This window comes from Haliotis cracherodii, unplaced genomic scaffold (assembly GCF_022045235.1).
Source record: "Haliotis cracherodii isolate W230 unplaced genomic scaffold, xgHalCrac1.p SCAF_1, whole genome shotgun sequence".
Lineage (NCBI taxonomy): Eukaryota > Metazoa > Mollusca > Gastropoda > Lepetellida > Haliotidae > Haliotis > Haliotis cracherodii.
Genome location: NW_027266264.1, coordinates 76,274,641 through 76,288,145, shown reverse-complemented (window position 1 = coordinate 76,288,145; position 13,505 = coordinate 76,274,641). Strand labels below are relative to the sequence as shown.

Genomic DNA, 13,505 nt, shown 5'->3' with positions numbered 1-13,505 from the left:
ACATTATGAAATGACATCCCAGACTGTACCGTTCTCGGAGACATTATCAAATGACACCTCAGACTGTACCGTTCTCGGAGACATTATCAATGACACCCTCAGACTATACCGATCTCGGAGACATTATCCAATCACACCCCAGGCAGTACCGTTCTCGGAGACATTATCCAATGACACCTTAGACTGTACTGTTCTCGGAGACATTATCCAATGACACCTCATACTGTACCGTTCTCGGAGACATTATCCAATGACACCCGAAATAGTACCGATCTCGGAGACATTATTCAAATGACATCTCAGACTGTACCGATCTCGGAGACATTATCAAATGACTTCTCAGACTGTACCCTTCTCGGAGACATTATCAAATGACACCTTAGACTGTACCGTTCTCGGAGACATTATCCAATGACATCTCAGACTGTACCGATCTCGGAGACATTATCAAATGATATCTCAGACTGTACCGTTCTCGGAGACATTATCCAATGACACCCCAGACTGTACCGTTCTCGGAGACATTATCCAATGACACCCGAAATAGTACCGATCTCGGAGACATTATCAAATGACATCTCAGACTGTACCGTTCTCGGAGACATTATCCAATGACACCCCAGACTGTACCATTCTCGGTTACATTATCCAATGACACCTTAGACTGTACCGTTCTCGGAGACATTATCAAATGACACCTTAGACTGTACCGTTCCCGGAGACATTATCAAATGACAACTCAGACTGTACCGATCTCGGAGACATTATCCAATGACACCCCAGACTGTCCCGTTCTCGGAGACATTATCAAATGACACCTCAGACTGTACCGTTCTCGGACACATTATCCAATGACACCTCAGACTGTACCGTTCTCGGAGACTTTATCAAATGACACCTCATACTGTACCGTTCTCGAAGACATTATCCAATGACACCTCAGACTGTACCGTTCATGGAGAAATTATCCACTGAAACCCCAGATCATAACAAGATATAAAAACCGAGCAGAGAACATTTTCATCCTCGGAAAAATCACTTGTGTTCAAATGAACGTTCAATAATCATTATTAGCACATGTGTGCGAATGATTGATATTCTCGTTTGGCGAGGAATGGCATTATAAGTTCCTGTCCGACTTCCTTAGAGACGCCAGCCATTATTCCTCATAAAGACTGACATCTGTAAGGTCAGCCAATCAGCGCCTATGTGTCAGCTCGTGCACTCGCGTCTATCACATCGCGAGATGAACATGGGCGAACTTCATTCATTTGATGCGAGAATTAAATTTCTTATATTGATTAAGAAATATTAACATACGTTCCACAACCTTCAGTTATTAGTAGTGCAGATGTATGGAAATCCTAAAATGAAAATATGAATGGTGTATTTCGCCGATAAATGGTCACTGCCACGTTAATCAGTTTCTGAGTAAGACATATTTGGTATAGAACAGAAAAAGGATGTCAGGATTTACAGAAAACATTCGGTCTACATATCACCGTAGGAACGGAACTATACATCAGTTTAATTTAGTTTTAAATTACAATATCCACTGGGTCCACATCCACATGCTCCGGGCATGCTGGCTCTGTTCTTATGTCTATCAAACTGTAATTTAAATAACATCAATCATTTATAGATAGTAATAATATATATTTATCGGAGGACATGAGAAGAAACATTCTACAAAATCGAAGCCGGAGCTTTACCCTTAGACTTCCCTCGTTCTCTGAGATATAATTATTTGAGTAAATCCTAACTTCTAGATTATATAAATAACAGGAACAAGTCGTCCCTATAAGAGACAGGCTTCCTTAGATTGTACACTCATCTAGACTATTGCCAATTATAAGGATAGAATTATTCTACATCCATGGAATTATTATTCAGTACAGTCTGGGTGCAAGGCTACTTTACCCGGTAAGATAGGTTTTAATCAGACCTGCCTGCCCCCACCCCACACTCCAGATAATCACGATTTATTACGGTTCCAGGAAGATGTTCATTAGTACATTTTTAAAGTACGCCATCTTACGTTATGATAAATCAAATTTGTCCTTGTGTAGCCCCTCTCTATGAAGCTGTTACGAGTAATTGACTGTAATTATAGCATGTACTGTTTACCATGTGAACACATCTACTTTGGTACGCCTGGCACCAGTGTCCGCCGTGCTGTTTAAACGTGGGACCAAGCATTACTACGGGTTACATGGTTATTAACGGTCTTGTCAAATTGATTTGATAAATGGAAGGCATTATTGGGAATCACGCTATCTGGAGCGACCATCGTTTGTGTAGGAGATTAGTCAGAGCTGGGGCAAGGGTAATTGCTTATGACAAATAAGACACGATAGGCTCAACAGCCCAGATACAGTCTTTCCTCAGCCATCGGTACACTTCACACTGAGATTTATTTTCGTTTCTGGACTCCATCAATATTTGATTCAGCTTCGGGAATTTCGGAGAAAGTACTTACTTTACACGAGCTAAGACAGACTTGCACAAGTCTCTAAGGCAAAAAATATTACAATTTCTAGATCATATAAACAATCAGAACAAGTTGTCCCTATACGATCCGCTTTTCAAGACTTGCCTAATCTAAGGAAAGGATTTTCATACACCCATGGACTTATCATTTAGTGCACCCTTGGAGCAAGGCAGGAGCTGGAGTAGTCTTGCATCATAACCATGGAATATGTTTTCACTCAACCAAAACCAGATTATATTATACAAAAGCAAGTCTAGCCAGCTCTAGTCCACATGGAGTCAACATCAGGAAAAACAAATCTGAGGAGAGACATTTTGTGTCTTCCCCAGCTGGTGAGTTGGATGTCTCTCCGGTGGATGAAGTCACATGGTTTGGAACGGCAACTTAGGGAGGATGTTTTGTCTAATTTATATCGCGAACGCTTTCTTGTGGCAGAAAATAAATGAGTAATGTGTGCGGATATTATTTCAATTACGCAGTAAGTGTGTCTGGACAACAGGTGCATTTTCTCAAGGCGATATTATCTCTACGACTGAGCTAATACTTTATATATGATGTCGGCCATGTTAATCTCTGCCCGGGGCCCCGCTCCACAAGATGTTGGAAGCCCTACGAGTGTCCTAAAGAATTACACTCGACGTAGCACTAAGATCGCTTTGTGCAAAGGAGCCCAGGAACATAAAACGAATTCAGCACTAAATATATATTTCACAAACGGATCTATATATATTTACTGTAGCGTAGCACCAGGATCCGTTTGTGACACTGAGCCCGGGACTATGCTTATAGTGTAAGCCGGATGGTGTGGATTTCTACAAATAAAGTTACAAAACTATTTCTGCAATCAAAAGAAATCGCTGCTAAAAGCTATGTTTGTATGTTTGTTTGTTGTTTAACGCCGGGCTCAGCAATATTCCAGCTATATGACGGAGGTCTGTAAATCATAGAGTTTGTTTAGATTAGTGACAATTGGGATGGTTTCATTTTGTAACGTGAATACAGATATCGTAATACATTTGATTTAGAAAACAACAACATGACACAAGCTGAGAACATGGCACTACAACGTATCTAGAACATGCCGTACGATTTGGTTCAAATGCAAGTCCTATAAATCTAGAACAGCCTTAATAGCTGATATACATGCACCTTTAACATCAAGGTGGAACATAAATACAAATATGCACTGATATTTTTCACTATAATGACACGTGGCGATCTCGCGAGTGAGATTTGTTTAACGCCGCTTTTAACAGTATTTCAGTTATAGCTTTATGTGAGAAAAGCGCGAAGTAATGCAGGTCTCACGTTTACCACTCTGGTGAAAACCACGAGCACGGGTATGGTCCTGACAAGCCTAGAAACATAATCGGAGCGAATCGGGTTTCGAACCCACAATGATAGTATTCTGGCGTGCCCAAGCGACGCAACTCTGCACATCGAATTGCGGCGCCAGACGACTGGGCCATCCGTGCCCCCAAACAACATGGGCCATCGACGAGGCCGGATTGGTGACTAAAACGTGTCATTACTCTTATGACAAAATTTTACTTGTTGATGGCACGGTTGTTGCAGCATTTTAAAATATGTTTTAATGCATATACTGTACTTGGTGCTTTTACTGTTTCACAAAATGTGACACGTTAATAAACTATTTTTCATCTTCTATCTTATATCAAGGGTAAATTCAGCTACAATATATTTGTAACGTTCTTGTTATAGAATGACGATGGTCGATGCAAGAATTACGACCCTTAAGTCAGAACATGGTACCTTTGTATACACCGACAAGTTGCATCATGTATCGTGATAGGTAAAGCAGTGGTAACCAAGAGAAATCAGGGTAAGAATTCATACAGAATTCTCCTGATGGGAAGGTCTTTCTATGATATCATCAGTTAAAACCGGCCATTGGAGTTATGTATTTAGCTCGTCACATCAAATACACGGGATCAAGTTCCATAATAGGCATACTGTGTGAGCTCCATTCTTGACGCGACGCCTAGTGTGCACATGTTAACTTTGTGGTTAAAGTATTGGCAAGTCAAGCCGAGCATCCGGGTTCGATTCCCGGCAATGTACTCCGTGAAACCCGTTTTTCACAAGCAGTGTATACGTAAAACAATGTGATAATATCCTCCCAGTTGATTAAAGGTGACATGGGTGTAGGAAGCCAAGACCAACGTTTAAGTCCCTGAACAAACTATATCTTAACTTGGCTTTTAATATATAATAGGAAGGAGACTAAAAATTCTCTTCATTTTGTGGATGAAAGATGAAATCAAGATTTGTTGACCTGTACGTGTCTGATATTACAAAACACACGGGTACAACAAACCTTGTGTTCTCATATGTCCCTATACTGTATAGGCGTAGTTATCAATTCGCTGTGCAGAGTTACGTCCCTTGGTCACACCAGAAACCTATGATCGTGGGAATCGCGATCGTCGCTGAACATGTTACCACTGAATGGCAATTCGTCAGTGTCAGTCAACAACCACACAACCAGCTGAGCGCTGGGCACACACCATTAAAGCCCCATCTGCAAATCAAATACAATCCTTGCCATATGGGGATCAAATACACAGTTTTAAAATGTCATTAATCATGTTTTTGTAATGCAACCGTGTAACAGCTATTAAAGGGGGAATCCCCTGGGAGCCGGTCGGCCTGGTTCCCTGGTTGAGTTGCTTGGCGCTATATTCCCACTGCTGTTACCATTACCCCCCGTTCAAGATAGGACACGTGCTCGCCTAGACTAACACATCGTCTCCAGAATAAAGCCGTGTATATGAGTAAATAAAAATAATGCAATAAACAGGGAACCCTTGGTATCCAGGAACCCTCAAGCCTCTTAATCTCAGGCTGGGACTGACACAAGGATGAGTAAAAAGCTGATAGACCTGAAAAGTGGATAAGTATGGCTGCTTGAGTTGGAAAGTGGATAAGTGTGGCAGCTAGACAAGGAGATGAGAATGGAGTCGGGATGGTTGTTTCATTAAATATGTATGTTCTGTGGTATGTAGGAAGGACCAGTGCTCTTACTGTAAGGCCGATCATGGTTGATCAACTTTTAACTCGTTTGTGTAACATCCGAGAACATTTCAACTTGATTTTCAAGATATTGACGCATCCAGTATGTCTGTAATACGGCCAAATACTGCTAGTCTTTTTCCCAAGCACAACTTGGTATCTATTAATATTTCTAAAACATACTTCATCATCGTAGGTGTTATCACGGACCTATATACAAGTCAGTGGTGTTATGCAGTAGTAATAGTATCAACCACTCTTCCCCGTGGATGCAGGAGTTAATATCCCCACATAGTTTCCGTTACAGATCCCAGATCATACATTTAATTAAACACCCCATTCTACTCTCATCCCCCTTCTCAGCTCTGATGGCTTAATTCCATCCCCTGAATTAAGAGACGTGTGGGATCCTAAATACTAGTACTTGAGGTTATCGTAGAATCAATTGTACATAACCTTGGGCATAGCTTTATTATATTGACTGTATGTTTGCCCAATCCTCACAGAGCATGTCGAAATGGTGAAGTTAACTAACACTACATCACTGGAATGGCAACACTCTGTCTATCTAATACAACACTTCTGTGTTTTCTTTAGTGGATACTGTTTTGCCAATCATGTTCACTGGGCGCTCAGTGCCGGTCTATGTTGGAGAAGCATTGTAATGTAATGAATCATGGTGTATTAAACACTGAGCAGGTGTCGTCTTACAAACCACAGCCCAGATCTCCGTTAAGTATATCCATAGTTAATATTAGCCGTGCTACGTGGCAGTGATCATTATAAGGAATGGTGTCTACAATACGATGTATTTTTGCCCTGTCCTGAGGAAACTGCGGTGTCACGGTGACATAGTAAACATATACTGGCACAAAGGAAATAGTTTCACTATTTAAATAAAGCATGCTTAAAGGTGACTGGTTTGGAAATCAGCTTTATTTAATCCTGTGCCAGTTTGCCAAATGGTATTTACATCGTTGGGTCACATTAACATCGTTGCATCGTGTTAACAGTACTGAAGGTTGGCTTGGCCGACAGCGGTGGGTTTAGGGGTCTCGACGACGTAATCGATTCACCTTTCAACGTACACGGCCGCTGTCCTCACGAACGTAAACACGATGTCGGGTCAAATGATGTGTGTTCGCTAGGACTGTGTTCGATTCTCCATGTCGGTCTTTTTGATTGATGCTTGTCTTCACGTGTCTGTGGGGGGCACGGGAGGTCCAGTCGTCTAAGGCGCAGCGATTTGCTGTGCAGTGTTGCGTCCCTTGGGCACGCCAGAAACCTATGAGTGTGGGTTCGAATCCCGGGTCGCCCGGATTATGTTTCTAGGTTTGTCAGCCCCATACTCGTGCTCGTGGGTTTCACCGGAGTGGTAAACGTCTGAGACCTGCATCACTTCAGACTTTCCTCCCAAGCTGACACGCCGTGATATAACTGGAATACTGTTAAAAGCGGCGTTAAACTCACTCACTCACGCGTGTCTGTGTGACATCGGTATTCCATATACATTAATACGGTGCCTCTGATACAGATGTTCTGTACATCAATTGTGTTCTTATTATGTGCGCATATATGCGCGTTTGAATATGCGTGGTGTGCTCTCGTGCATGCGTTATCCATTCTTGACTTAAGAAAACTGCTACTATCAACAGTCTCAGTAATACAATTCACGTAAGTGTAAACGCTAAATCATAATAAACGCTGGAAAATTAACATGCATTTACTTCAGGCACTCACTGTATTTATTCATACATAAGGTTGTATCTAAGGGCCGCCTCCGTGGTCTAGTGGTAGAGCCTCCTCCCGGAGAGCTGAAGGCCCAAGGTTCGATCCCCGGCCGCGTCATACCAAAAGACGTTAAAATATGGTACTTGTTGTTACCCTGTCTGGCGCTCGGCATTAAGAGGCTAAAACAAAGACTGGTCGGCTCGGAGTCAGTAGACTGTGTCTGAGTGTCGGGTATTCATGTTAAACAATGGCATGGTATCTCAGTGGGCTAGCACTACAAATCGGCATCAGTCCGGACTAGTACAAGCAGCCACACACACAAACGTGCATGCACGTCGCTATATAAGTGCAAAAATCTTGGACGCGACGTTAAACCCAATTTCACCTCTCCTATTCATACATAAACTTAGTGGGGTTGGTGGCTTTGTGTGTCTTCCAAGTTCAATATTTAATTTATGGTGACTTAATCTTAGTTTAGAAAAGTGAACTCGATATTTTTTTTACTTTACAGTGACTGAGATAGGGTTCTAATTTTATTTCATTTTTAACTATCCTATATGTCCTAAGTTTGTTTCCTGTGCCTCTTGTTGTATTTACATCTTGGAGAGATTCCTTGAAGAGGGAGTTGAATTTAGATTTGATTGTCTCTTTGAATATTGGTGATAGGAAAGCTGAAATACTCTAATTGTGTTTTCCTAAGAATAGAATTAGCTGGTAAACCCATCCTAATCGTTTTTTCACCAAATATGTACTTTCTGTAAAAGCGTTCTGAAGTATTATGTTTTTGGAAGAACAGACATGGTGATAAAAATTTGCTATTTTGATTAATACTGTGTAGATAAGGGGGTAGAGTCCTAGTTCGGCTCGGCTTGCCCAGTTATGTGTTGTTTTTGTCTCCTTTGATCATAATGAGTAAATAACGTTGTTTCAAAACACGCTGAACAATCTTAATTTCATTTCAACAAAATAAAATCCTTAATGCGTCCAGTCAGGCAAACACTCACAACCATTACGAAGAAAATGAGGTTAGGTTTACTGTTACAAGTCTAAATGATTAGCTTATAACATCAAAAGACAGTAGCGACAACCGCGTAATTGACATGGACGTTTAGGCTATCATTTTCTTTCAATCGTTTAATGCGTTAAATGACTTCGGTATACGCTGAGTGAAGAAACCCGAACCATTTGTCCGTAATATGCCCAAGCCGGGTCTAAACATGTAATTATTTGGAAAGGACTTTGCACAAATTGCTCCCGGTTGCATACAGATGTACAAACGCAGCTTCCCCATCCAAAAACTCGCCTGCTACATGTAAACACATGAAAGTTCCATCAGTAAACAGAGTACGGCGTAGGATGTTAGTTCAGGAACGACGTCGGCTTGGGGCCGCTACAAGGAGGTTAGAACGCTAGCCAGAGACAATAATTTCCAGCATGTTTGTTGCCACTAGTAGGAGAGGGAAGAAGTCGACGGGTGCTCCTGGCACTCAAGTGTGCACGTAAATCTGGACAAGAGTGGTATTGTTTACGTACCATAACTAGGGCAGGAAAGGTTGTTATGGGTAGGTAGTGACATTTAATGGCGGATCGCGGAGGGCGTGATACGTTCTGACACAAATGTCATGAAAGGCCTTCTGTTTTATAATTAGTTCCTGTCAGAGCTCTTGTATCTGAAAGGGGTATTCTGTCTTAGCAAGTTTGATTCAAGTTTTTCAGATGCCAGTTTTCGTTCAGTTAACTGACATTATGTGATGTAGATCAATATAGCCATATATGATTCTCTTTCTACAGCGAGAAAATGCCTCATTCCAGACATGGCAATGATTTCAACATCTAAACCAAACTGGAAATTGGCTTCCGACATTGAAGTCTCTCTAACTGACTACCGCAAACAGATGAAAGATGTTTGATACACTGTGAGACACCACCTTATCTCGGAAGATATTTACTTTTATTTCTGCATTGATTTTAACATAATTATAGAATTACTCTTTTTAAATCAACCTCTCATACTAATATTGTCACCGCAAGTAATGCTTACACGTTTTACCTACATATACGAAAAAAAGTAGTAAGTAAAGACCTGATTACATATAAAACGTTATCGTTGGCTTCAGGTTTTTTTAAACATGTCTGCATACCACCAATAACTGAAGGGAAGCTTTGCTTATTTTCTCTCTCTTGTTGTACACACACTGTTATTATTACCTGTGGAAAACTCTTTAGCTAAGAGAACACAATAACAAACAGCTCGTGTGAACGTAACAAATCGACATAGTCTCTGACAGGCCTAGGTCTAAAGCCGCGGAAATGTGGATAAAAACCTTCTTAACGCGCACCTTTGAGTGGCTTTCATTACAATATAATGTAAAACGCACGGTGTGCTTAAACCTTCGGAGTACAGAAAACCTGCTGTATAATTGTGAACATACCAGAAATGGTCTCTTTGAGTCTTAAGATGGACAGAGCCACGGGGGTATAAAACAAGCGTGCATCTGGAGACCCACTGGCGCCTTCATACCCCCCCTCCACCCCCCCCCCCCCCCCCCCCCCCACCGCCCCTCCAGCGGTTGCCCCCACCCAACCCGACTCCGTCCATGTGCTTTACAGCTGTGCAGCCGAGCGCGCCACTAATTTATGACCAACTGCACGATGTGCACGTGTTGCTGGAAGAAGGAATTCGCTATGATTCAAAGGCATTCTTGCACATATCAGTACACATTTTACGTGTCATAAAACTGCCCAGTAATTTGGGAGAAGATAATTCTTTTCATATTGTTGGGAGTGTATACCTTCACTGAGATAAATGATATTTGAAATCTTTCTACTCATGAATTCAATTGCGGAAATGATTCAGAGCTTGTTTAAAATATAGTTCATTTGGTTGTCACATTTTACACTTTATGTTAATCTCATTAATGCAGACTACACAAACAAATACAATTATTCAAATAAGTGTTGGTTAACATGTTATTAAATTACCGGTAAACATACCTTTTAACTTTACAGGTTCATTTAGCTCCAAGATCACGTGACCCTGCAGCATCTGTCCCGCAAAATAGACGCCTTGGACATTGCTCAAGGCTATCTTAAACACACTGAGTTTCCCCATTCTGCCTTGACGTCTTCAGTAAGTTGGTGAAATGTTGGTATTCCACTGATAAAACACGTAAGCAGTTCAGTCACTTGCACCAAGGTTTCGTGTTGCACAATTTAAGTGACATGAACTTTTGAAGAATGACATCACTTGTAAATTGTTTCCGGTGAAAGAGTAGCTTTAATGCCTAATTGGCGACTTGATCGGTAGATATCTGCCAAATGAACAGGCGGTAATAACATTAGATGGCACCTTAAGTGGATCCTCTTGTGTTGTTTATGGTGTTGACAAATGGTCCACTGAATAACTAGGCTATACCACTGAATGAAGAATGGAGCAACTTTGACAGTATTGCACTTGCAGGTAGTTCCGTTAATGTATATCCACGTCTTCACATTGAATCCACATTCATATTTCATCCAATGACTTTTCTTCTCAAAACTTTCTGTTGCTGAAGAGTTGTGGTAATTAGGCACTTGTGTGAGCTCTTACCGTTATTCTCTCAGTATTGAAATATCTAAACCAGATTCCTTTGAAAGTTTGCTACTTCGTGAAGTAGCAGGCAATTAATCCATATATTTCCTCGTATTCCGCCGATCTTGATTGAAAATTATCGTCTGCTCTCGTGCACGAAAATACTCTCGAAGCCGGTGTGTAATCTCTACTCCTCACTGAAACTCCCCTGATCTGTACCCCTTTTTGTAGGCGAGAAGTGGTGGTGTTAGAAGCATTATCACCTAGACTGCTCAGCCCCCGGTCGACATAACAGCCTCCACAGATTATTCCCCTGCCATGGCTTGCAGCTTTGTGGTCAACCAGCCGCGGGGAATTTAGATCACTTTCGCTGCTTGCAATCTACAGCCAATCAGATGCGCCGCTGGGAGGTTTTGACAAATTCCATTGGCTTGTTCACTTCAAGACATCTGATGCCTCGTACCTTTGTGTTTCATGGTAAATTTATTGCACTCCCGCTCCGGTTAACTGACAAAGAAAGGACTTTCAGATGGTACAGAGCTGTTGTGCAAGCGAATAAATGTAGGTATGACAGGATAAAGTTCTTAAGCTATCGACCCGATGAAAGACGGGGGACATAATACAGAAGATGAAACGTTCCCAAGTGATTTTCGCACATGTCGAAATTTCAAGATGTTTGGCAAGGAACGCTGACCTGAGAAGATTGCCACCACAAGGTCTTTTGACAAATTTGGAACGGTTAAGGAACATATTCTAAAATTAAATTTACAGTTTATACATTGTTACCTCACCTGTAGTCAGAACGTGTTCCAAAGGATCAGTATGATGTTGAACAAGTTTCTGTATGATATATTGTTAGATCTTACTTTCTGAACTGCAGGGATGTTTGGAGAAATCACTTGTTAGCTGCGATTACAGAATAGTATAAGGGACTGTTCATGTTCATCAGAACTAGTGATTATAGTTGACAACTGGTCCATACGGTTATGAAGATGTGGTAGTAATTTCTAATTCTAAGAACGATCGTATGTATTTCAACTTGATGAAACACATCCGCAAAATCCAGGTATGATATATATGTTCTGCTAAGATCATCCTCCCCGAAACACAGTTGTGTGATATGACGCTTGGATCCACATATATGCCTGGTAAACTCACCCTCCCCGAAACACAGTTGTGTGATATCACGCTTAGAGTAAACTCACCCTCCCCGAAATATAATTGTGTGATATCACGCTTGGATCCAAATATATGCCTGGTAAACTCACCCTCCCCGAAACACAGTTGTGTGATATCACGCTTAGAGTAAACTCACCCTCCCCGAAACACAGTTGTGTGATATCACGCTTAGAGTAAACTCACCCTCCCCGAAACACTGTTGTTTGATATGACGCTTGGATCCACATATATGCCTGGTTAACTCACCCTCCCCGAAACACAGTTGTGTTATATCACGCTTAGAGTAAACTCACCCTCCCCGAAACACAGTTGTTTGATATCACGCTTGGATCCACATATATGCCTGGTATACTCACCCTCCCCGAAACACAGTTGTGTGATATCACGCTTAGAGTAAACTCACCCTCCCCGAAACACAGTTGTGTGATATCACGCTTAGAATAAACTCACCCTCCCCGAAACACAGTTGTGTGATATCACGCTTAGAGTAAACTCACCCTCCCCGAAATATAATTGTGTGATATCACGCTTGGATCCACATATATGCCTGGTTAACTCACCCTCCCCGAAACACAGTTGTGTGATATCATGCTTAGAGTAAACTCACCCTCCCCGAAACACAATTGTGTGATATCATGCGTAGCGTAAACTCACCTTCCCCGAAACATAGTTGTGTGATATCACGCTTAGAGTAAACTCACCCTCCCCGAAACACAGTTGTGTGATATGACGCTTGGATCCACATATATGCCTGGTAAACTCCCCCTCCCCCGAAACACAGTTGTGTGATATCACGCTTAGAGTTAACTCACCCTCCCCCAATCACAGTTCTGTGATATCAGTGTAGAAGCTGAAGACAAGAGATGTAAAGCTACCAGAAAATATCAACACATTTCACTGAGATACCATTACGTTGTTGACGAGTGAACTCCGTTTTTATAAAAATATCAAGCTTCTTTCGTAATAGCATACTTCATTAACCATAGTAATGTCATAATGATTACGGATATGAAGATATGACTTCACTGACAAGAGATCATGAGGCAATCTCATTAAAATCAGATCTTAGTTCTCGCTATTACTAAACAAAGATCTGAGGACATCCCATTACGGATCACGTCAGAACGACCTTTCATCCGACCAATCAAAGCGTCGCTTACCAGGTCATGAAAGTGACAGTCGGAATGAGTTTTCTAATCATGCAACCTCGAAAACGTTAACACGGGGTATTCCGTTACGGACTGATTCCGTCAAAATTATCGTCTATCTCTCGCTTCCGCGGGATAAACATTTGAACGAAGCAGGCGTTGCACAGTACGCGGGAAATTCTGCAATACAATCGCAACAATATATTTGACATTCCGGAATGTTCGTTGGTTCAGTTTTGAAACTTTTAATCGAAAACTGTGTCAACATATTTTTCAAGCGTAGTCTGAAATGGAAGTCGCCAGGTTGATACGAGTAGCGTAAAGCTCGAGAGAGCTGCAATCCCATTAGCTG

The 13,505-nt window shown here is 41.5% G+C and overlaps 1 protein-coding gene across 1 annotated transcript in view; it reads right to left on the bottom strand.

Moving 5' to 3' along the window:
* The window catches only part of LOC139475616 (arrestin domain-containing protein 3-like), a 41,849-nt gene extending 30,669 nt beyond the window's left edge, over positions 1 to 11,180 (bottom strand). The window contains exon 1 of the mRNA XM_071258838.1: positions 10,250 to 11,180. Coding sequence (XP_071114939.1) covers positions 10,250 to 10,367 — 118 coding nt within the window. The 5' untranslated portion in view covers positions 10,368 to 11,180. The remainder of the gene's footprint in view (positions 1 to 10,249) is intronic.
* Between the last annotated feature and the right edge of the window lie 2,325 nt (positions 11,181 to 13,505).